General features: G+C 44.1%; 1 protein-coding gene across 1 annotated transcript in view; it reads left to right on the top strand.

The window, feature by feature from the left end:
• Positions 1–6,942: 6,942 nt before the first annotated feature.
• Positions 6,943–22,643, top strand: part of lca5 (lebercilin LCA5) — a 37,368-nt gene continuing 21,667 nt past the window's right edge. Inside the window, exons 1-5 of the mRNA XM_041864899.2 lie at positions 6,943–7,510; positions 14,783–15,186; positions 17,407–17,654; positions 19,875–20,039; positions 20,624–20,764. Of these exons, the coding sequence (XP_041720833.1) occupies positions 14,805–15,186; positions 17,407–17,654; positions 19,875–20,039; positions 20,624–20,764 (936 nt within the window). The 5' untranslated portion in view covers positions 6,943–7,510; positions 14,783–14,804. The remainder of the gene's footprint in view (positions 7,511–14,782; positions 15,187–17,406; positions 17,655–19,874; positions 20,040–20,623; positions 20,765–22,643) is intronic.

The following is a 22,643-nucleotide window of genomic DNA, read 5'->3' as shown; positions in this document are numbered from 1 at the left end:
CCAATGGGTTTTGAGAAAGAGTCGAGGAGAGATGACGCGAGGGGTAGGCAATTGACATTCTCCCATAGAGATCTGGCATTAACAAGATTACGCCGACCAGGGGAGCAGGGCAGTCTGCAGAGCATTACAGGACTACCAAAGGCTGCATCTCAAAGGGCACCTATTCCCTATGTAGTGCACTCCTTTTGACCAGGGCCATAGGGAATAGGGTGCCATTTGGGAGTCAGTAGTATGTTCGGTTCAGGACATCTTCAGAGAAAAGGGAGCACTAATGTTAGAAGGGCCTGGTCTGATAAAAGACACCAAGAGCGACAGACTTGTTGAGCTTCCCAAATGGCACCCTATTCCCTATGTAGTGCACTGCTTTTGACCAGAGCCCTATTCCATGGAGTGTACTCGTTCAAATCAAATGTATTTGTCACATGCTTCGTAAACAACAGGTGTAGACTAACAGTGAAACGCTAGTTTACTTAATTTTTTTAACTTATTAATTTAACCTTTAAAACAGGGATTCACATTGAGATTAAAATTCTATTTTACAACAGAGCCCTGTACACATTACAATAAAAACAGACTATTAAAACAACATACACATATATGTGTGTAAAACGATATAATTCAGCACACAATAACAAAATAAAACATATTTAATAAAAGCAATCACATTCGACTACATGGAGGTCCTCAATCAATCATTTAAACGGCCTGAGTGGCACCAGCACGTCTAACTGCAGAGGACTCTGCAGATTGTTCCGCAAATTAGGGGCAGAAAAACAAAACACGGATTTCCCCAAATCTGTGGAGACTGAAGGGATCTCTAGTGTTATCCATTCCTGAGAACGGGTTTGGTAACTTATGATTCTTAACTTAATTAATGAAGTTACATATGAAGGGAGTTTCTGTCAGATTGCTTTGTAATAAATAAAAGAGAATGCAGCTCTCTTCTTACAGACAGAGACGTCCGTCCCACCTTTCTATACAGACTACAATGATGAGTCCTAAAATTGTCCCCTGTGATAAAACGTACAGTGCCTTGCAAAAGTATTCATCCCCCTTGGCGTTTTTCCTATTTTGTTGCATTACAACCTGTAATTTAAATTGATTTTTATTTGGATTTCATGTAATGGACATACACAAAATAGTCAAAATTGGTGAAGTGAAATAAAAATAAAATAACTTGTTTCAAAACATTCTAAAAAATAAATAACGGAAAAGTGGTGTGTGCATACAGTGGGAAAAAAAGTATTTAGTCAGCCACCAATTGTGCAAGTTCTCCCACTTAAAAAGATGAGAGAGGCCTGTAATTTTCATCAATTTTTTTTCCAGAAAATCACATTGTAGGATTTTTTATGAATTTATTTGCAAATTATGGTGGAAAATAAGTATTTGGTCAATAACTAAGAAAATTATTTTTTAAACCTCCCGCTTTGGGCTGGATGTGTCAATGTGTAGCTCATACATGCATAATCTATGAGCAGAATTACTATTTTACCTCAATTAGCCACAAAAGCCCTAGTTTGAAAGTGACTTTACTTGAACCCTGTGCCATTATTCCCTACATTTCTCTTTATTAATTTTAAGCATCTTTTAACACGGGCTTAACACCTAACAAACGCTTTTTACTTTTCTAACACTTTTTTTTTTTACAAAGGCCAGGTCCTGTTGTTACCTGTTGCTTGCATTACACCGGGGAAGAAAACACTTCAATTTGCTCAACTTACTCCAAGGCAAACATTTGGACTATATTAGGTCATAATTATTATTATTATTACACAGCTACGTGGTTTACGAACTCATATTGAAGCTTAGAGAACCCAACTGATGTATAGAACAATCTTAAAACGATCGTGAAACCTCTATCACAATAAATGTATTTGACTTTGGTGAAAATCTGTTTTTCAGATGTCAAATGAATGGTGGAAAAACAATTGTAACCTTTTACCTGTTTGACCGCTAGGTTTTATGGGTAATTATGACTCAAACTGTGGTACTCTATTGCGGTGCAGGTTTCTCCTAACAACTTTCTCCGTATTTTACCTTTTAGTGGTCGTCGTCTCTAGCATGACACGAGCAGAATTAAATGTAAAAGTCTTTGAAAATAAAAAGCTTTGTATACTCTCAGTGCTCCGTTGTTTTTGTGAGAAATCTTCAAAAAAATAACAGGAATTTGAAAATGAAAAGTATACTAATATATGAAAATACTAGTATACTTTTCATTTTCAAATTCCTGTTATTTTTTGAAGACTTCCCAGCCTGGTGCAGGTCTACACTTTTGTTTCTGGTGTCCTTTGACAGCTCTTTGGTCTTGGCCATAGTGGAGTTTGGAGTGTGACTGTTTGAGGTTGTGGACAGGTGTCTTTTATACTGATAACAAGTTCAAACAGGTGCCATTAATACAGGTAACGAGTGGAGGACAGAGGAGCCTCTTAAAGAAGAAGTTACAGGTCTGTGAGAGCCAGAAATCTTGCTTGTTTGTAGGTGACCAAATACTTATTTTCCACCATCATTTGCAAATAAATTCATAAAAAATCCTACAATGTGATTTTCTGGATTTTTTTTTCTCATTTTGTCTGTCATAGTTGACGTGTACCTATGATGAAAATTACAGGCCTCTCTCATCTTTTTAAGTGGGAGAACTTGCACAATTGGTGGCTGACTAAATACTTTTTTCCCCCACTGTATATGAAAATACTACATGTCATGTCTTAAAATTGATATCCAACTTACCTCTATATTGTTTAATGTCCTGTGGATTGGAGAAGAAAGATGAACAGTTCAACAGGAAAGTGACTGTCAAGTAGCCAGTAACCTTCACAGAATCCAGCCTAGCTGACCCCATGCAATTTTCCAGATTTTTTACAACTTTTTTTCCTCTGGCCTCCGTTGATTGTCACCCAAATTCTGGCCATCCTACAATGGTAAAAACTCAAATAATGTTTGAACGGATTATGGAAGAGACATGAGGTTTGGACCACTGGTTTTCATAGAGGATTATCTACACAATTAACATATTATTTTACCCATTGGTCAAAATATGTGTTTTTGATTGAACACCCTAGAATGAGCATTATGATGCATTTACATGACACTGCAACATTCTATGGCAGCCCTGTTAGCTCCCCATTAACATTACAAGGGGAATATTTAAATAATGCTATGTAACTGAATGTCTAGAATTAGAACAATCTAGAAGTTGGCCTAAATCTCTAAATATATGGCTCTGTATTGAAAAAAGTCAGATATGGACAACCCTATGGTCACGCCCTGACCTATAGAACTCTAGTTTGTTTGGTCAGGGTGTGAATATCATGTGTGTGTTGATTCTATGTTTGTGTTTCTATGTTTGGCCGGGTGTGGTTCCCAATCAGAGGCAGCTGTCGCTCGTTGTCTCTGATTGGGGATCATACGTAGACAGCCAGTTTTCCTGCCTGTGTTGTGGGATCTTGTTTTGTGCTCGGTGAGGTTGGCTTGTGTGTATAGCCTTCCGACGTCACGTCACGTTTCGTTTATTGTTTTGTCGAGTGTTTATTAAGTTTAAATAAACATGTATGCATATCACGCTGCGCCTTGGTCCGTCCCGTCTATGAACGAACGTGACACCTATGGACAAAAACTGGTTAAATCAATGTTGTTTCCATGTCATTTCAACCCCAAAAATAAATGTGATGACATTGAATCGAAATGGAAAACTAATTGGATTTGCAAAAAGTAATCAATGCATGGGCATTTCTTATTTTTTTCACCAAAATGTTAACCTAAATCCAATGACATTGTGAAATGTTTTGTTGATTTCACATTGAATTTTACGTTAGTTGACAACTCAACCAAATGTAAATCAAAACTAGATGTTGAACTCAGTGGAGGCTGCTGAGGGGGGAACGGCTCATAATAATGGCTGGAACGGAGTAAATGGAATGGCATCAAACACCAATGCCTCGGCTGTAAACTCATTGAGGCCCAAAAAGCGTTCTGCTGCACTCACAATAATTCACATTCTTCTCCGTTTGTGCTGTGTGTACAGTTTATGATCATTGCAATAAATGCTACAAAGTCCACATTTTTTACATGCAATATATATATATTTTATTTAACCTTTATTTAACCAGGTAAGCCAGTTGAGAACAAGTTCTCATTTACAACTGCGACCTGGCCAAGATAAAGCAAAGCAGTCCGATAAAAACAACAACAACACAGAGTTACATATGGGGTAAAACAAAACATAAAGTCAAAAATACAATAGAAAATATATATACAGTGTTTGCAAATGTAGTAAGTTATGGAGGTAAGGCAATAAATAGGCCATAGTGCAAAATAATTACAATTTAGTATTAACACTGGAATGATAGATGTGCAAAAGATGATGTGCAAATAGAGATACTGGGGTGCAAATGAGCAAAATAAATAACAATATGGGGATGAGGTAGTTGGGTGGGCTAATTTCAGAAGGGCTGTGTACAGGTGCAGTGATCGGTAAGGTGCTCTGACAACTGATGCTTAAAGTTAGTGAGGGAGATGAGAGTCTCCAGCTTCAGAGATTTTTGCAGTTCGTTCCAGTCATTTGCAGCAGAGAACTGGAAGGAATGGCGGCCAAAGGAGGTGTTGGCTTTGGGGATGACCAGTGAGATATACCTGCTGGAGCGCATACTACGGGTGGGTGTTGCTATGGTGACCAATGAGCTAAAATAAGGCGGGGATTTGCCTAGCAGTGATTTATAGATGACCTGGAGCCAGTGGATTTGGCGACGAATATGTAGTGAGGGCCAGCCAACGACAGCGTACAGGTCACAATGGTGGGTAGTGTATGGGGCTTTGGTGACAAAACGGATGGCACTGTGATAGACTACATCCAATTTGCTGAGTAGAGTGTTGGAGGCTATTTTGTAAATGACATCGCCAAAGTCAAGGATCGGTAGGATAGTCAGTTTTACGAGGGCATGTTTGGCAGCATGAGTGAAGGAGGCTTTGTTGCGAAATAGGAAGCCGATTCTAGATTTATCTTTGGATTGGAGATGCTTAATGTGAGTCTGGAAGGAGAGTTTACGGTATAACGTAAGGTATTTGTAGTTGTCCACATATTCTAAATTAGACCAGCCGAGAGTAGTGATTCTAGTCGGGTGGGCGGGTGCCAGCAGCGTTCGATTGAAGAGCATGCATTTCGTTTTACTAGCGTTTAAGAGCAGTTGGAGGCTACGGAAGGAGTGTTGTATGGCGTTGAAGCTCGTTTGGAGGTTTGTTAACACAGTGTCCAATGAAGGGCCAGATGTATACAAAATGGTGTCGTCTGCGTAAAGGTGGATCTGAGAGTCACCAGCAGCAAGAGCGACATCATTGATATACACAGAGAAAAGAGTTGGCCCAAGAATTGAACCCTGTGGCACCCCCATAGAGACTGCCAGAGGTCCAGACAACAGGCCCTCCGATTTGACACATTGAACTCTATCTGAGAAGTAGTTGGTGAACCAGGCGAGGCAGTCATTTGAGAAACCAAGGCTATTTAGTCTGCCAATAAGAATGCTGTGATTGACAGAGTCGAAAGCCTTGGCCAGGTCGATGAAGACGGCTGCACAGTACTGTCTATTATCGATCGTGGTTATTATATCGTTTAGGACCTTGAGCGTGGCTGAGGTGCACCCATGACCAGCTCGGAAACCAGATTGCATAGCGGAGAAGGTACGGTGGCTTTCAAATACTTTCGAAAGGCAGGGCAGGATATATATAGGTCTGTAACAGTTTGAATCTAGAGTGTCACCCCCTTTGAAGAGGGGGATGACCGCGGCAGCTTTCCAATCTCTGGGGATTTCAGACGATACGAAAGAGAGGTTGAACAGGCTAGTAGTAGGGGTTGCGACAATTACGGCGGCTAATTTTAGAAAGGGTCCAGATTGTCTAGCCCAGCTGATTTGTAGGGCTCCAGATTTGGCAGCTCTTTCAGAACATCAGCTGTCTGAATTTGGGTGAAGGAGAAGCAGGGGGGCATGGGCAAGTTGCAGCGGAGGGTGCAGAGCTGGTGGCCGGGGTAGGGGTAGGAAAGCATAGCCAGCCGTAGCAAAATGCTTATTGAAATTCTCGATTATCGTACATTTATCGGTGGTGACAGTGTTTCCTAGCCTCAGTGCAGTGGGCAGCTGGGAGGAGGTGCTCTTATTCTCCATGGACTTTACAGTGTCCCAAAACTTTTTGGAGTTAGTGCTACAGGATGCACATTACTGTTTGAAAAAGCTAGCCTTTGCTTTCCTAACTGATTGTGTATATTGGTTCCTGACTTCCCTGAAAAGTTGCATATCGCGGGGGCTGTTCGATGCTAATGCAGTATGCCACAGGATGTTTTTGTGCTGGTCAAGGGCAGTCAAGTCTGGGGTGAACCAGGGGCTATATCTGTTCTTAGTTCTGAATTTTTTGAATGGGGCATGCTTATTTAAGATGGAGAGGAAAGCACTTTTAAAGAACAACCAGGCATCCTCTACTGTCGGAATGAGGTCAATATCCATCCAGGATACCCGGGCCAGGTCAATTAGAAAGGCCTGCTCGCTAAAGTGTTTTAGGGAGCGTTTGACCGCTGAGATCCTGGTTGAAGACAGCGGAGGTGTATTTAGAGAGTAAATTAGTCAGGATGATATCTATGAGGGTGCCCATGTTTACAGATGTAGGGTTGTACCTGGTAGGTTCCTTGATAATTTGTGTGAGATTGAGGGCATCTAGTTTAGATTGTAGGACGGCCGGGGTGTTAAGCATATCCCAGTTTAGGTCACCAAGCAGTTCGAACTCTGAGGATAGATGGGGGGCAATCAATTCACATATGGTGTCCAGGGCACAGCTCGGGGCTGAGGGGGGTCTGTAGCAAGCGGCAACAGTGAGAGACTTATTTCTGGAAAGGTGGATTTTTAGAAGTAGAAGCTCAAACTGTTTGGGCACAGACCTGGATAGTATGATAGAGCTCTGCAGGCTATCCCTCTCCGTTTCGTTCTGTCAGAATGGATCCTTCGGTTTCCTGGAATGAATGAATCTGGATCATCTCTTATCTGAGTTCATGCAACAAGTGGTCACAGCGCCTCTCTCTGGCGCAACTATGGAACTACAGCATAAAGTGGAACGGGGGTTGCCATGGCACCGCGTCACAGTGACCAGAGCAGACCGACCAAGGGCTAGGCGTGGAGTCTGCTATGTAGCTGGCGGTGGGTGCTGTGCCTATCCCTAGCAATTAGAGGGCAATAAATTACCCATATCCTAAATAACTAGCTAGAGAGCCATGGACATATTCTGGCATAAATGCAGGGTAAAATGTTACTAGGGTTGCAGGCTTTGTTGTTGTTAGCTAACGTTAGCTCGGCTGCTAATTTAGCTAACGCGTTCTAACTAACGTTAGCTATTCAGAGCTAACGACCGGCTCTAGCTAGCTAGCAAGACAAATAGCTAGAAATCTAGACTAGCTAGGTACCCAGTTGACAAGACAGAGACCATTACGCGAAAGGGAGAATTCATGGAGACGTGACGCCAAGGTAATCTGAACGAGGTGGGTTGATAATGCCTCTTTCCAAACTTTAATTTAACGTTTAACCTAAACAAATAGCAAATCGACTCAAATAAATGTTGATCATCTGGTGATGTAGCAGCTAGCTAACGTTAGCCACATGTTGCTTGTTTACAATGATGGATGAGGCTAGCTATAGCTAGCTGGGGATTACGTCTTGCAACGGAAACCGTTTACTGTTTAAGACCCAAACGGAAGTAAACAGAACCAAACGGGGAGGGACCTACCTGAATTTGTCCAATAGAAACACTATGTTTTGTTGCAAAACGTTTTCCGTTTGCAACAGACGAAACGTTTTGCAACAGAATCGGCTTAATGAATACACCCCTGGCAATGTAGTGTTTTCAGTTCATTCTTATTTACCTAACCCTGCCTTGTTGCTCTCCCGAAACCATGAATTTGCTGTAGCTAAACTAATAATAATAATAATATATTTATTTTATGTAGCGTTTTTCATTAAATGAAGAATGTCAAAGGCATTTTTGTTTTTCATTAAATGAAGAATGTCAAAGGCATTTTTAAAACAAAACAAAAAACAAGGATTCAGTAATTGATGATAGTTCATGTGGGGCTGGACAGTGATCTTCCACGGAGGCGGACATGTCCAGATGACATCCAACTCAAGGGATTCGAACTAAGACTAATAATAGCTAACTGATATTCTATTTTTAAACTGAGCAGGTGGTTGCGTGTTGTGGGGTGGGTGGATGACAAACAGTGCCTTCACTTATTCCACATTTTGTTTTGTTACAGCCTGAATTATAAATGGATTAAATATATATATTTTCTCAACCATTTACACACAATAAATACCCCATCATGACTGTGAAAACATGGTTTTAGAAATTGTGCAAATTTATTCAGAATGAAATACAGAAATAGCTCATTTACATAAGGATTCACACCCCTGAGTCAATACATGTTAGAATCACCTTTGGCAGCCATTACAGCTGTGATTCTTTCTGGGTAAGTCTTTAAGAGCTTTGCACACCTGGATTGTACAATATTTGCACATTATTCTTTTTTTAATTCTTCAAGCTCTGTTAAGTTGGTTGTTGATCATTGCTAGACAGCCATTTTAAAGTCTTGCCATAGATTTATAAGCCATTTTAAGTCAAAACTGTAACCACTCAGGAACATTCAAAGTCGTCTTGGTAAGCAACGCCAGTGTATATTCGGCCTTGTGTTTCAGGTTATTGTCCTGCTGAAAGGTGAATTTGTCTCCTGGTGTCTGTTGAAAAACAGACTGAACCAGGTTTTCCTCTAGGGTTTTGCCTGTGCTTACCTCTATTCCGTTTATTTAATCCTAAAAAACTCCCTAGTCCTTGTTGATGACAAGCATACCCATAACATGATGCAGCCACCACCATGCTTGAAAATATGAAGAGTGGTACTCGGATGATGTGTCGTGTTGAATTAGCCTAAAAACATAACACTTTGTATTCAGGACATAAAGTTTTACTTTAGTGCCTTATTTTTATCCATCTACCAATAGGTGGGCTTCTTTGCGAGGCGTTGGAAAACCTCCCTGGTCTTTGTGGTTGAACCTGTGTTTGAAATTCACTGCTCGACTGAGGGACCTTACAGATAATTGTATGTGTGGTGTACAGAGATGAGGTAGTCATTCAAAAATCATGTTAAACACTATTATTGCACACAGTGACCCCATGCTACTTATTATACATTTACATTTTACATTTTAGTCATTTAGCAGACGCTCTTATCCAGAGTGACTTACATTTAGTATTATGTGACTTGTTAAGCCAATTTTTACTCCTGAACTTATTTAGGCTTGCCATAACAACGGGTTGAATACTTATTGACCCAAGACATTTCAGCTTTTAATTTTTAATTAATTTGTAAAAATTTCTAAAAACATAATTCCACTTTGACATTATGGGGTATTGTGTGTAGGCCAGTGACACAACAAAATGTGGAAAAAGTCATGGGGTGTCAATGACTGTAAAGTGATGTTATTAAGGTAGTCCAGGTGGGAGACAGTTGTTTTGGGCTGATTAACGTTAGCTGCCCCTTCTCCCCTTACTCCCTCGCTACAAGTGGCCTGTCGCTAACAGAATAGCCTCTGTCGCTAACAGACTAGCCTCTGTCGCTAACAGACTAGCCTCTGTCGCTAACAGACTAGCCTCTGTCGCTAACAGAATAGCCTCTGTCGCTAACAGACTAGCCTCTGCCGCTAACAGACTAGCCTCTGTCGCTAACAGACTAGCCTCTGTCGCTAACAGACTAGCCTCTGTCGCTAACAGAATAGCCTCTGTCGCTAACAGACTAGCCTCTGCTGCTAACAGACTAGCCTCTGTCGCTAACAGACTAGCCTCTGTCGCTAACAGACTAGCCTCTGCTGCTAACAGACTAGCCTCTGCTGCTAACAGACTAGCCTCTGTCGCTAACAGACTAGCCTCTGTCGCTAACAGACTAGCCTCTGTCGCTAACAGACTAGCCTCTGTCACTAACAGACTGTACCAGGCTATCTGGCATGTCCTGAAGAAGGACATCCTCCTGAGTAGTAAGAGCAGTTTAAGCTCTAGCAATTGCAATTCATAGAGCAGGGGTTCATCAACTAGATTCAGCCGCGGGCCGATGTTTTCATAAGCGGATGGTCGGGGGGCCGGAACATAATTACAAATAATTTGTAGAGTGCAAATTGACCGCAAGAAGCCCAAACATATATAACCCTTTGCTATGAGACTTGAAATTGAGCTCAGGTGCATCCTGTTTTAATTGATCATCCTTGAGATGTTTCTGCAACTTGATTGGAGTCCACCTGTGGTAAATTCAATTGATTGGACATGATTTGGAAAGGCACACACCTGTCTATATAAGGTCCCACAGTTGACAGTGCATGTCAGAATAAAAACCATGCCATGAGGCCGAAGGAATTGTCCTAGAGCTCTGAGACAGGATCGTGTCGAGGCACAGATCTGGGGAAGGGTACCAAAACATTTCTGCAGCATTGAAGGTCCCCAAGAACACAGTGGCCTCCATCATTCTTAAATGGAAGAAGTTTGGAACCACCAAGACTCTTCCTAGAGCTGGCCGCCCGGCCAAACTGAGCAATCGGGGGAGAATGGCCTTGGTCAGGGAGGTTACCAAGAACCCGATGGTCACTCTGACAGAGCTCCAGAGTTCCTCTGTGGAGATGGGAGAACCTTCCAGAAGGGCAACCATCTTTGCAGCACTCCACCAATCAGGCCTTTATGGTAGAGTGGCCTGATGGAAGCCACTCTTCAGTAAAAGGCACATGACAGCCCGCTTGGAGTTTGTCAAAAGCCACCCAAAGGACTCTCAGACCATGAGAAACAAAATTCTCTGGTCTGATGAAACCAAGATTGAACTCTTTGGCCTGAATGCCAAGCGTCACGTCTGGAGGAAACCTGGCACCATCCCTACGGTGAAGCATGGTGGTGGCAGCATCATGCTGTGGAGAGGTTTTTCAGCGGCAGGGACTGGGAAACTAGTCAGGATCGAGGGAAAGATGAACGGAGCAAAGTACAGAGAGATCCTTGATGAAAAGCTGCTCCCGAGTGCTCAGGAACTCAGACTGGGGTGAAGGTTCACCTTCCAACAGGACAACGACCCTAAGCACACAGCCAAGACAACGCAGGGGTGGCTTTGGACAACAAGTCTCTGAATGTCCTTGAGTGGCCCAGCCAGAGTCTAGACTTGAACCCGATCGAACATCTCTGGAGAGACCTGAAAATAGCTGTGCAGTGACGCTCCCCATCCAACTTGACAGAGCTTGAGAGGATCTGCAGAGAAGAATGGGAGAAACTCCCCAAATACACGTGTGCCAAGCTTGTAGCGTCATACCCAAGAAGACTCCAGTCTGTAATCGCTTCCAAAAGGTGCTTCAACAAAAAACAACTTTTAAATACATTTTAGAATAAGGCTGTAACGTAACAAAATGTGGAAAAAGTCAATGGTTCTGAATACTTTCTGAATGCACTTTATATATATATATAAACTCCCAGTAATGTATTGGGTAAAACACCAACGTTTCGGCATCACTGTGCCTTCTTTTTTGTGAGCTGCCAGTTGGGCAACCCTGTCATAGAGGGTCATGTTTTGCTTGTAAACAGGCATTTAACACCGTATCCAGTGTTATTTGCCTGTTTAACAATACTAGCTACAGTACATGTCAGGCTAGTCCTGTTTTCTATGCTTAATGTCTTCGATAGCTTGGTAAGCTACTCAGGCTCCCCAAGACCCCTAGTGGATGTACACTACACAAGACGGACTTCCTGGTTTCCACTAGTTACTACAGCCACAAAGCCAGAATTGTGTATATTGAAAAAAGTAATGAAAACAAACATTTGCTTTTTAGGTTTAATTTAAGGTTAGGGTTAGGCATAAGGTTAGCAGTGGGGTTAGGGTTAGGGTTAGGCATAATGTTAGCAGTGTGGTTAAGGTCAGAGTTAGGCATAAGGTTAGCAGTGGGGTTAGGGTTAGGCATAAGGTTAGCAGTGGGGTTAAGGTTAGGGTTAGGCATAAGGTTAGCAGTGGGGTTAGGGTTAGGCATAAGGTTAGCAGTGGGGTTAGGCATAATGTTAGCAGTGGGGTTAAGGTTAGGGTTAGGCATAAGGTTAGCAGTGGGGTTAAGGTTAGGGTTAGGCATAAGGTTACCAGTGTGGTGAAGGTTAGGTTTAAAATCACATTTTAAGAAGATCAATTGTAGAAATAAGTGGGGTTTATTACGTTGTGGCTGTGGTAACTAGTGACGACCGGACTTCCTCTCTGGGTGGAATGCAACGAAAAGAGTCCGCTACCCAAAAAAACCGATGGTTAGGGTTAGGCATAAGGTTAGCAGTGGGGTTAGGGTTAGGGTTAGGCATAATGTTAGCAGTGTGGTTAAGGTCAGAGTTAGGCATAAGGTTAGCAGTGGGGTTAGGGTTAGGCATAAGGTTAGCAGCGGAGAGTAGGATGCTTTGATCAGTTGTATTACTAGGACTACAGCGGAGAGTAGGATGCTTTGATCAGTTGTATTACTAGGACTACAGCGGAGAGTAGGATGCTTTGATCAGTTGTATTACTAGTACTACAGCGGAGAGTAGGATGCTTTGATCAGTTGTATTACTAGTACTACAGCGGAGAGTAGGATGCTTTGATCAGTTGTATTACTAGGACTACAGCGGAGAGTAGGATGCTTTGATCAGTTGTATTACTAGGACTACAGCGGAGAGTAGGATGCTTTGATCAGTTGTATTACTAGGACTACAGCGGAGAGTAGGATGCTTTGATCAGTTGTATTACTAGGACTACAGCGGAGAGCAGGATGCTTTGATCAGTTGTATTACTAGGACTACAGCGGAGAGTAGGATGCTTTGATCAGTTGTATTACTAGGACTACAGCGGAGAGCAGGATGCTTTGATCAGTTGTATTACTAGGACTACAGCGGAGAGTAGGATGCTTTGATCAGTTGTATTACTAGGACTACAGCGGAGAGTAGGATGCTTTGATCAGTTGTATTACTAGGACTACAGCGGAGAGTAGGATGCTTTGATCAGTTGTATTACTAGGACTACAGCGGAGAGTAGGATGCTTTGATCAGTTGATTTACTAGGACTACAGCGGAGAGTAGGATGCTTTGATCAGTTGTATTACTAGGACTACAGCGGAGAGTAGGATGCTTTGATCAGTTGTATTACTAGGACTACAGCGGAGAGTAGGATGCTTTGATCAGTTGTATTACTAGGACTACAGCGGAGAGTAGGCATATTATTTTTGCGCTAGTTGGCTCTACCTGCAGCAGAACTCCAGTATTGTTCCTTCATAGCCTGTTATCCATCTTCTTTTTAAATAAGGAGCCAGTTTATTTTCAGCGCTCGTTTTCTGATGGCTCTCTCTTGTCCCTCTGCAGCAGACATATGGTGAGCAATGTGTTTGGAACATCCAATCAAAAATAAAATCACAGTATCGAATCTCAATACATATAGAATCGTGAGAATCGTGAGAATAATCGCGATAATATTGTATCGCGAGGTCCCTGGCAATTCCCAGCCCTACAGTACACCATCCTCATCACCTCATGGACATTTCAACTCTGTAGTACCTCTGTTTCTTAGTGACCAAGGCACACAATGCAGCAAAACTCACCCTATTCCCTTCATAGTGCACTACTTTAGCCAGAGCACTATGGGTTAAACGTAGTGCACTACAGGCTATAGGGAATAGGGTGGCAATTGGGATGCAACCGACCAACCACGGACATGACGTTTCCTAACTCCTATTCTTGAGGCTAATATGTTTGATATTTATGTTGTCTAACTTTAGGAATATGGGTGTTGTAACTAAGGATGTTGTAACTAAGGATGTTGAACTGAATCACATTTGGTTATATTTCCAGTCAGATGTGAAAGCTTCTCAGACCTGTCCAAAAACATTGGCCTATTGAATTGCATTATTGTGAAATACAATGACAAAATGGCTAAAGCAGTCAACAGAATGACTAGGCTAGGATGTTATGCCTTTACATTTACATTTACATCATTTAGCAGACGCTCTTATCCAGAGCGACTTACAGGAGCAATTAGGGTTAAGTGCCTTGCTCAAGGGCACATCGACAGATTTTTCACCTAGTCGGCTCGGGGATTAGAACCAGCGACCTTTCGGTTACTGGCACAACGCTCTTACCCACTAATGCCTTAAGAGAATGTGTTAAGGCTCTGTCACAAATGGCACCCTATTCACTAGCTACTTTTGACCGGAGTCAAAAAGGGCTCTGGTCAAAATGAGTGCACTATATAGGGCAGACGGTGGCATTTTGGATACACACTAGGTTATATCAATGTTATTGACTGGTAGATAGCTACAGTCAGTGATACAGTGTAATATGTTATTGACTGGTAGATAGCTACAGTCAGTGATACAGTGTGATATGTTATTGACTGGTAGATAGCTACAGTCAGTGATACAGTGTGATATGTTATTGACTGGTAGATAGCTACAGTCAGTGATACAGTGTGATATGTTATTGACTGGTAGATAGCTACAGTCAGTGATACAGTGTGATATGTTATTGACTGGTAGATAGCTACAGTCAGTGTTACAGTGTAATATGTTATTGACTGGTAGATAGCTACAGTCAGTGTTACAGTGTAATATGTTATTGACTGGTAGATAGCTACAGTCAGTGTTACAGTGTAATATGTTATTGACTGGTAGATAGCTACAGTCAGTGTTACAATATGACTCATCTGAATCATCTGATGACTTCTTCTGTGTATCCGTCCATGCAGAATCTCCTGTCAGAGGGACAGCATGGATACAGAGAAAATTCCCCACCCTTACGAGGACAACCGAGATGCAGAACGCCAGAGTCGCCAGTCCCGCAGGAGCACGGCTGGGAAAGATTCCGAGGCGTCGGTCCGAACTCTGAAACGGGACAAGAGTCGGGACGGAGAAAGGTATGAGAGGGACAGCTGTGCTGGGGACCAGGGTAAGACACTGGAACTGGATCCGGAACGGGACCGCATGTCAGACGGAGAGCGCAGGAGGAGCAGCTCATTCTACTCGGAGGACTACGAGAACCTAACACCCTCAGAACACACGCTGTCTCCCTACTCCCGCACGCCCTCCCCGAGCCCTCGCCGAGCGGGACCCCGCGCCAAGAGGGTCTCCAGCAGTCCCCTACACAAAACAGGTACCGTACACACACACACACACACACACACACACACACACACACACACACACACACACACACACACACACACACACACACACACACCCACACACACCCGTGTGGTGTAACACATAGAGATGTCCTAGTTGTTATGTAGGTGTAACACATAGAGATGTCCTAGTTGTTATGTAGGTATAACACATAGAGATGTCCTAGTTGTTATGTAGGTGTAACACATAGAGATGTCCTAGTTGTTATGTAGGTGTAACACATAGAGATGTCCTAGTTGTTATGTAGGTGTAACACATAGAGATGTCCTAGTTGTTATGTAGGTGTAACACATAGAGATGTCCTAGTTGTTATGTAGGTGTAACACATAGAGATATCCTAGTTGTGATGTAGGTGTAACACATAGAGATGTCCTAGTTGTTATGTAGGTGTAACACATAGAGATGTCCTAGTTGTTATGTAGGTGTAACACATAGAGATGTCCTAGTTGTTATGTAGGTGTAACACATAGAGATGTCCTAGTTGTGATGTAGGTGTAACACATAGAGATGTCCTAGTTGTGATGTAGGTGTAACACATAGAGATGTCCTAGTTGTTATGTAGGTATAACACATAGAGATGTCCTAGTTGTTATGTAGGTGTAACACATAGAGATGTCCTAGTTGTTATGTAGGTGTAACACATAGAGATGTCCTAGTTGTTATGTAGGTGTAACACATAGAGATGTCCTAGTTGTTATGTAGGTGTAACACATAGAGATGTCCTAGTTGTTATGTAGGTGTAACACATAGAGATATCCTAGTTGTGATGTAGGTGTAACACATAGAGATGTCCTAGTTGTTATGTAGGTGTAACACATAGAGATGTCCTAGTTGTTATGTAGGTGTAACACATAGAGATGTCCTAGTTGTTATGTAGGTGTAACACATAGAGATGTCCTAGTTGTGATGTAGGTGTAACACATAGAGATGTCCTAGTTGTGATGTAGGTGTAACACATAGAGATGTCCTAGTTGTGATGTAGGTGTAACACATAGAGATGTCCTAGTTGTTATGTAGGTGTAACACATAGAGATGTCCTAGTTGTTGTGTAGGTGTAACACATAGAGATGTCCTAGTTGTGATGTAGGTGTAACACATAGAGATGTCCTAGTTGTTATGTAGGTGTAACACATAGAGATGTCCTAGTTGTTATGTAGGTGTAACACATAGAGATGTCCTAGTTGTTATGTAGGTGTAACACATAGAGATGTCCTAGTTGTTATGTAGGTGTAACACATAGAGATGTCCTAGTTGTTATGTAGGTGTAACACATAGAGATGTCCTAGTTGTTATGTAGGTGTAACACATAGAGATGTCCTAGTTGTTATGTAGGTGTAACACATAGAGATGTCCTAGTTGTTATGTAGGTGTAACACATAGAGATGTCCTAGTTGTGATGTAGGTGTAACACATAGAGATGTCCTAGTTGTTATGTAGGTGTAACACATAGAGATGTCCTAGTTGTTATGTAGGTGTAACACATAGAGATGTCCTAGTTGTTATGTAGGTGTAACACATAGAGATGTCCTAGTTGTTATGTAGGTGTAACACATAGAGATGTCCTAGTTGTTATGTAGGTGTAACACATAGAGATGTCCTAGTTGTTATGTAGGTGTAACACATAGAGATGTCCTAGTTGTTATGTAGGTGTAACACATAGAGATGTCCTAGTTGCTATGTAGGTGTAACACATAGAGATGTCCTAGTTGTTATGTAGGTGTAACACATAGAGATGTCCTAGTTGTTATGTAGATGTAACACATAGAGATGTCCTAGTTGTTATGTAGGTGTAACACATAGAGATGTCCTAGTTGTGATGTAGGTGTAACACATAGAGATGTCCTAGTTGTGATGTAGGTGTAACACATAGAGATGTCCTAGTTGTTATGTAGGTGTAACACATAGAGATGTCCTAGTTGTTATGTAGGTGTAACACATTTAAGAGCTAGCTTTTGAGTGGCGCGACCTGTAGAGACGCTTGAGGGAGGACAGTCGTGTGTTTGTAAAGCAGATGGCCCGGGTTGGATCCAGCTATGTGCTGAATCAGGAGGAAGTGGCACTGGCTAAGCAAGCAGCGTGACGTCCTTTACGTAGGGAGTGATGCAGAGTTTCATGAGACCATTGTCCTTTGTTGTGTGTGTCCCCCAGGTGTGCGTCACAGTTTGTATTGTGTGTTTCCCCTCTGTAGGCGTGCGTCGGGGTGTGTCTCGCCCTCCCCGTGTGGGTGCCCAGCCCCAGCGACCTCAGCGTTGGGGGGTAAGGACCGGGTCCCAGAGCCTGGTCAAGGACTCCACGGCGCCCCCTAAAGATCTTGACCTGGTGACCAAGCGCATGCTGTCGGCCCGCCTGCTGAAGATTAATGAGCTACGCAACGCCCTGGCAGAGCTACAGCTCCACACTGACCTACTCACCAAGGAGAACCGCGTCCTCAGACAGGTAACCTAACTAACCCTGACCCCTGACCCCTAACCCTGACCCTCAGACAGGTAACCTAACTAACCCAAACCCCTAACCCTGACCCTCAGACAGGTAACCTAACTAACCCTGACCCCTAACCCTGACCCTCAGACAGGTAACCTAACTAACCCTGACCCCTAACCCTGACCCTCAGACAGGTAACCTAACTAACCCTGACCCCTAACCCTGACCCTCAGACAGGTAACCTAACTAACCCTGACCCCTGACCCTGACCCTCAGACAGGTAACCTAACTAACCCTGACCCCTGACCCTGACCCTCAGACAGGTAACCTAACTAACCCTGACCCCTAACCCTGACCCTCAGACAGGTAACCTAACTAACCCTGACCCCTGACCCTGACCCTCAGACAGGTAACCTAACTAACCCAAACCCCTAACCCTGACCCTCAGACAGGTAACCTAACTAACCCTGACCCCTGACCCTGACCCTCAGACAGGTAACCTAACTAACCCTAACCCTGACCCTCAGACAGGTAACCTAACTAACCCAAACCCCTAACCCTGACCCTCAGACAGGTAACCTAACTAACCCAAACCCCTAACCCTGACCCTCAGACAGGTAACCTAACTAACCCTAACCCTGACCCTCAGACAGGTAACCTAACTAACCCAAACCCCTAACCCTGACCCTCAGACAGGTAACCTAACTAACCCTGACCCCTAACCCTGACCCTCAGACAGGTAACCTAACTAACCCTAACCCTGACCCTCAGACAGGTAACCTAACTAACCCAAACCCCTAACCCTGACCCTCAGACAGGTAACCTAACTAACCCTAACCCTGACCCTCAGACAGGTAACCTAACTAACCCAAACCCCTAACCCTGACCCTCAGACAGGTAACCTAACTAACCCTGACCCCTAACCCTGTCCTCAGACAGGTAACCTAACTAACCCAAACCCCTAACCCTGACCCTCAGACAGGTAACCTAACTAACCCTAACCCCTAACCCTGACCCTCAGACAGGTAACCTAACTAACCCTAACCCTGACCCTCAGACAGGTAACCTAACTAACCCAAACCCCTAACCCTGACCCTCAGACAGGTAACCTAACTAACCCTAACCCCTAACCCTGACCCTCAGACAGGTAACCTAACTAACCCAAACCCCTAACCCTGACCCTCAGACAGGTAACCTAACTAACCCAAACCCCTAACCCTGTCGTCAGACAGGTAACCTAACTAACCCGAAACATGACCCTAACCCTGACCCCAGACAGGTATTGTCTAATGTTCTGAGTAGGGTTGAGCTTTTCAATTCCAGTAACTTTAAAACAATTCCCAGGTTTTTCTAACTCTAAATCACGTAGAAGCGACGGTACTTAGTCGCCCTGCGTCCCTCCAATGTAATTCTCATTGGACAGTTACTTTAATAAAGCCTGTCCGTAGAAATAGATAGAGGACTCTAGATGGATAAAACCCGTTTTAGCATGGGCATTGCCAAGGGCTTCCACCATTTTAAAGTAACCAACTGGGTAGGGTTTCCTATTGGTTGGGTGCGATCAGCCAATGATCAGAGCATTGTGTTTTTCATATTGGGTTGCCTATGATTTGTAAATGGCTTTAAGCTATATCACTGCCATCTAGTGGCCACACTTTGAAATGGAGATAGCCTCAATGGTGCTGTCCGTGCTGTCACAGATTCCATAATGGCACAGATACAAAGATCAGTCCTCTATCATAATGAGCCCGTCCGTGTGTGTGTGATTCCAGTCCTCTATCATAATGAGCCCGTCCGTGTGTGTGTGATTCCAGTCCTCTATCATAATGAGCCCGTCCGTGTGTGTGTGATTCCAGTCCTCTATCATAATGAGCCCGTCCGTGTGTGTGTGATTCCAGTCCTCTATCATAATGAGCCCGTCCGTGTGTGTGTGATTCCAGTCCTCTATCATAATGAGCCCGTCCGTGTGTGTGTGATTCCAGTCCTCTATCATAATGAGCCCGTCCGTGTGTGTGTGATTCCAGTCCTCTATCTATCATAATGAGCCCGTCCGTGTGTGTGATTCCAGTCCTCTATCATAATGAGCCCGTCCGTGTGTGTGATTCCAGTCCTCTATCATAATGAGCCCGTCCGTGTGTGTGATTCCAGTCCTCTATCATAATGAGCCCGTCCGTGTGTGTGTGATTCCAGTCCTCTATCATAATGAGCCCGTCCGTGTGTGTGTGATTCCTAAAGCTCCAGCACCGCCAGGAGAGGGCGCTGCAGCGTTACGACGACACAGAGAGCGAGATCGCCCAGCTGCTGTCGCGCCACGCCAACGAGACCACAGCTCTGCGGGAACGTCTACGGCGGACACAGGAGAGGGAGCGGGACGCTGAGAGGCGACTCAAAGACACACAGGTACGGAATGCCAGAGGGCTCATACTGGCCAGATCTAAATACAGAAAGTGTTTGCTTTTTGTAGAAGAGTGAAAATAAATAAAATAGGTTTAAGTGTGAGCTGACCAGAGGTGCCTGTCTGCCTGCCTGCCTGTCTGCCTGCCTGTCTGACTATCTGCCTGTCTATCTGCCTGTCTATCTGTCTGTCTATCTGTCTATCTGTCTGCCTGTCTGCCTGTCTGCCTATCTGTCTGCCTGTCTGCCTGTTTATCTGGCTGGCTGCCTGCCTGCCTGGCTGCCTGCCTGCCTGCCTGCCTGCCTGCCTGCCTGTCTGTCTGTCTGCCTATCTGTCTGCCTGTCTGCCTGTCTGTCTGTCTGTCTGCCTGTCTATCTGTCTGTCTGTCTGCCTGCCTGCCTGCCTGCCTGCCTGTCTGTCTGTCTGTCTGTCTGTCTGTCTGTCTGTCTGTCTGTCTGTCTGCCTGTCTGTCTGTCTGTCTGCCTGTCTGTCTGTCTGTCTGTCTGCCTGCCTGTCTATCTGTCTGTCTGCCTATCTGCCTGCCTGCCTGCCTGCCTGTCTGCCTGCCTGTCCTCCATCGTCCCTCCAGGAGCAGCTGCAGCGTAGCCAGTCGTCCCTGGGTCGTCTGAGGCGTCTGGCGGAACAGCAGGAGCTAGGCCCCAGGGAGGAGCTCACCAGGAGACTGGAGCAGGAGAGGGCCAAGGACCAGGAGAACCAGCTGAAGATCAAGGTACTGTAGCTAATAATACACTACAGTTAAGTATGCTGATTGTTAGACTCCTGTTAAACAAAGATCACACATCACAGAGCTCTGAAGGTGAAGGACAGGACACTAGCTCGCACACACACACACACACACACACACACACACACACACACACACACACACACACACACACACACACACACACACACACACACACACACACACACACACACACACACACACACACACACACAGAGCAGTACCTATCCTCTTGGTGTTGTTGTGTATTTTCCTGGGCGATGGTTTCATTATGCGGTTGCCATAGATTATTGTAGGGGCGATAAGCCAACAAGGCTGTAACGTTTGCTTTGCTGTATGGACGGTTCGTGCAACTCAATGTTGACAAAATAGCAAGCCCACATCCTCCCACAAAGCACAGCTAGCTAGTCAAGTAAATAGTCCAACACCAACCTGTATAATACGTTAGCTAGCGTTAGCTAACGTTACTCCATACACTAGTCAATCTGGCTTGCTTAGCGATGTACACTGAACCAAAAATATAAATGCAACGTATAAAGTGTTGGTCCCGTGTTTCATGAGCTGAAATAAAATATTCCAGAAATGTTCCATACGCACAAAAAGCTTATTTCTCTAAAATGTTGTGCACAAATGTATTTACGTCCCCGTTAGTGAGCATTTCTCCTTGCCAAGATAATCCATCCACCTGACAGGTGTGTCATATCAAGAAGCTGATTAAACAGCGTGATCATTACACAGGTGCACCTTGTGCTGGGGACAATAAAAGACCACTCTAAAATGTGCAGTTTTGTCACACAACACAATGCCACAGATGTCAAGTTGAGGGAGCGTGCAATTGACATGACTGCAGGAATGTCCAACAGAGCTGTTGCCAGAGAATTTAATGTTCAGTTCTCTACGCCTCCAACGTTTTAGAGAATTTGGCAGTATGTCCAACCGACCAGCCCAGGACCTCCACATCCGGCTTCTTCACCTGCGGGATCGTCTGAGACCAGCCACCCAGACAGCTGATGAAACTGTGGGTTTGCACAACTGAAGAATTTCTGCACAAACTGTCAGAAACCGTCTCAGGGAAGCTCATCTGCGTGCTCGTCATCCTCACCAGGGTCTTGACCTGACTGCAGTTCGGCGTCGTAACCGTCTTCAGTGGGCAAACACTCATCTTCGATGGACACTGGTAAGCTGGAGAAATGTGCTCTTCACGAATGAGTCCCGGTTTCAACTGTACCGGGCAGATGGCAGACAGCGTGTACGGCGTCGTGTGGGCGAGCGTCAACGTTGTGAACAGAGTGCCCCATGGTGACGGTGGGCAGGCATAATCTACTGACAACGAACACAATTGCATTTTATTGCTGCCAATTTCAATGCACAGAGATACCATGATGAGATCCTGAGGCCCATTGTCGTGCCATTCATCCGCCGCCATCACCTCATGTTTCAGTATGTTAATGCACGGCCCCATGTCGCAAGGATCTGTACACAATTCCTGGAAGCTGAAAATGTCCCAGTTCATCCATGGCCTGCATACTCACCAAACATGTCACCCATTGAGCATGTTTGGGTTGCTCTGGATCGACGTGTGCGACAGCGTGTTCTAGTTCCCGTCAATATCCAGTAGCTTCGCACAGCCATTGAAGAGGAGTGGGACAACATTCCACAGGCCACAATCAACAGCCGGATCAACTCTGTGAAGGAGATGTGTCACGCTGCATGAGGCAAATGGTGGTCACACCAGATACTGACTGGTTTTCTGATCCACGGCCCTACCTTTTTTTCTTTTGAAGGTGTCTATGAACAACAGGTGCATATTTATATTCCCAGTCATGTGAAATCCATAGATTAGGGCCTAATGAATTTATTTCAG

The sequence above is a fragment of the Coregonus clupeaformis genome, unplaced genomic scaffold (assembly GCF_020615455.1).
Source record: "Coregonus clupeaformis isolate EN_2021a unplaced genomic scaffold, ASM2061545v1 scaf0160, whole genome shotgun sequence".
Classification (NCBI taxonomy): domain Eukaryota; kingdom Metazoa; phylum Chordata; class Actinopteri; order Salmoniformes; family Salmonidae; genus Coregonus; species Coregonus clupeaformis.
This window is presented reverse-complemented; position numbering and strand designations above follow the sequence as displayed.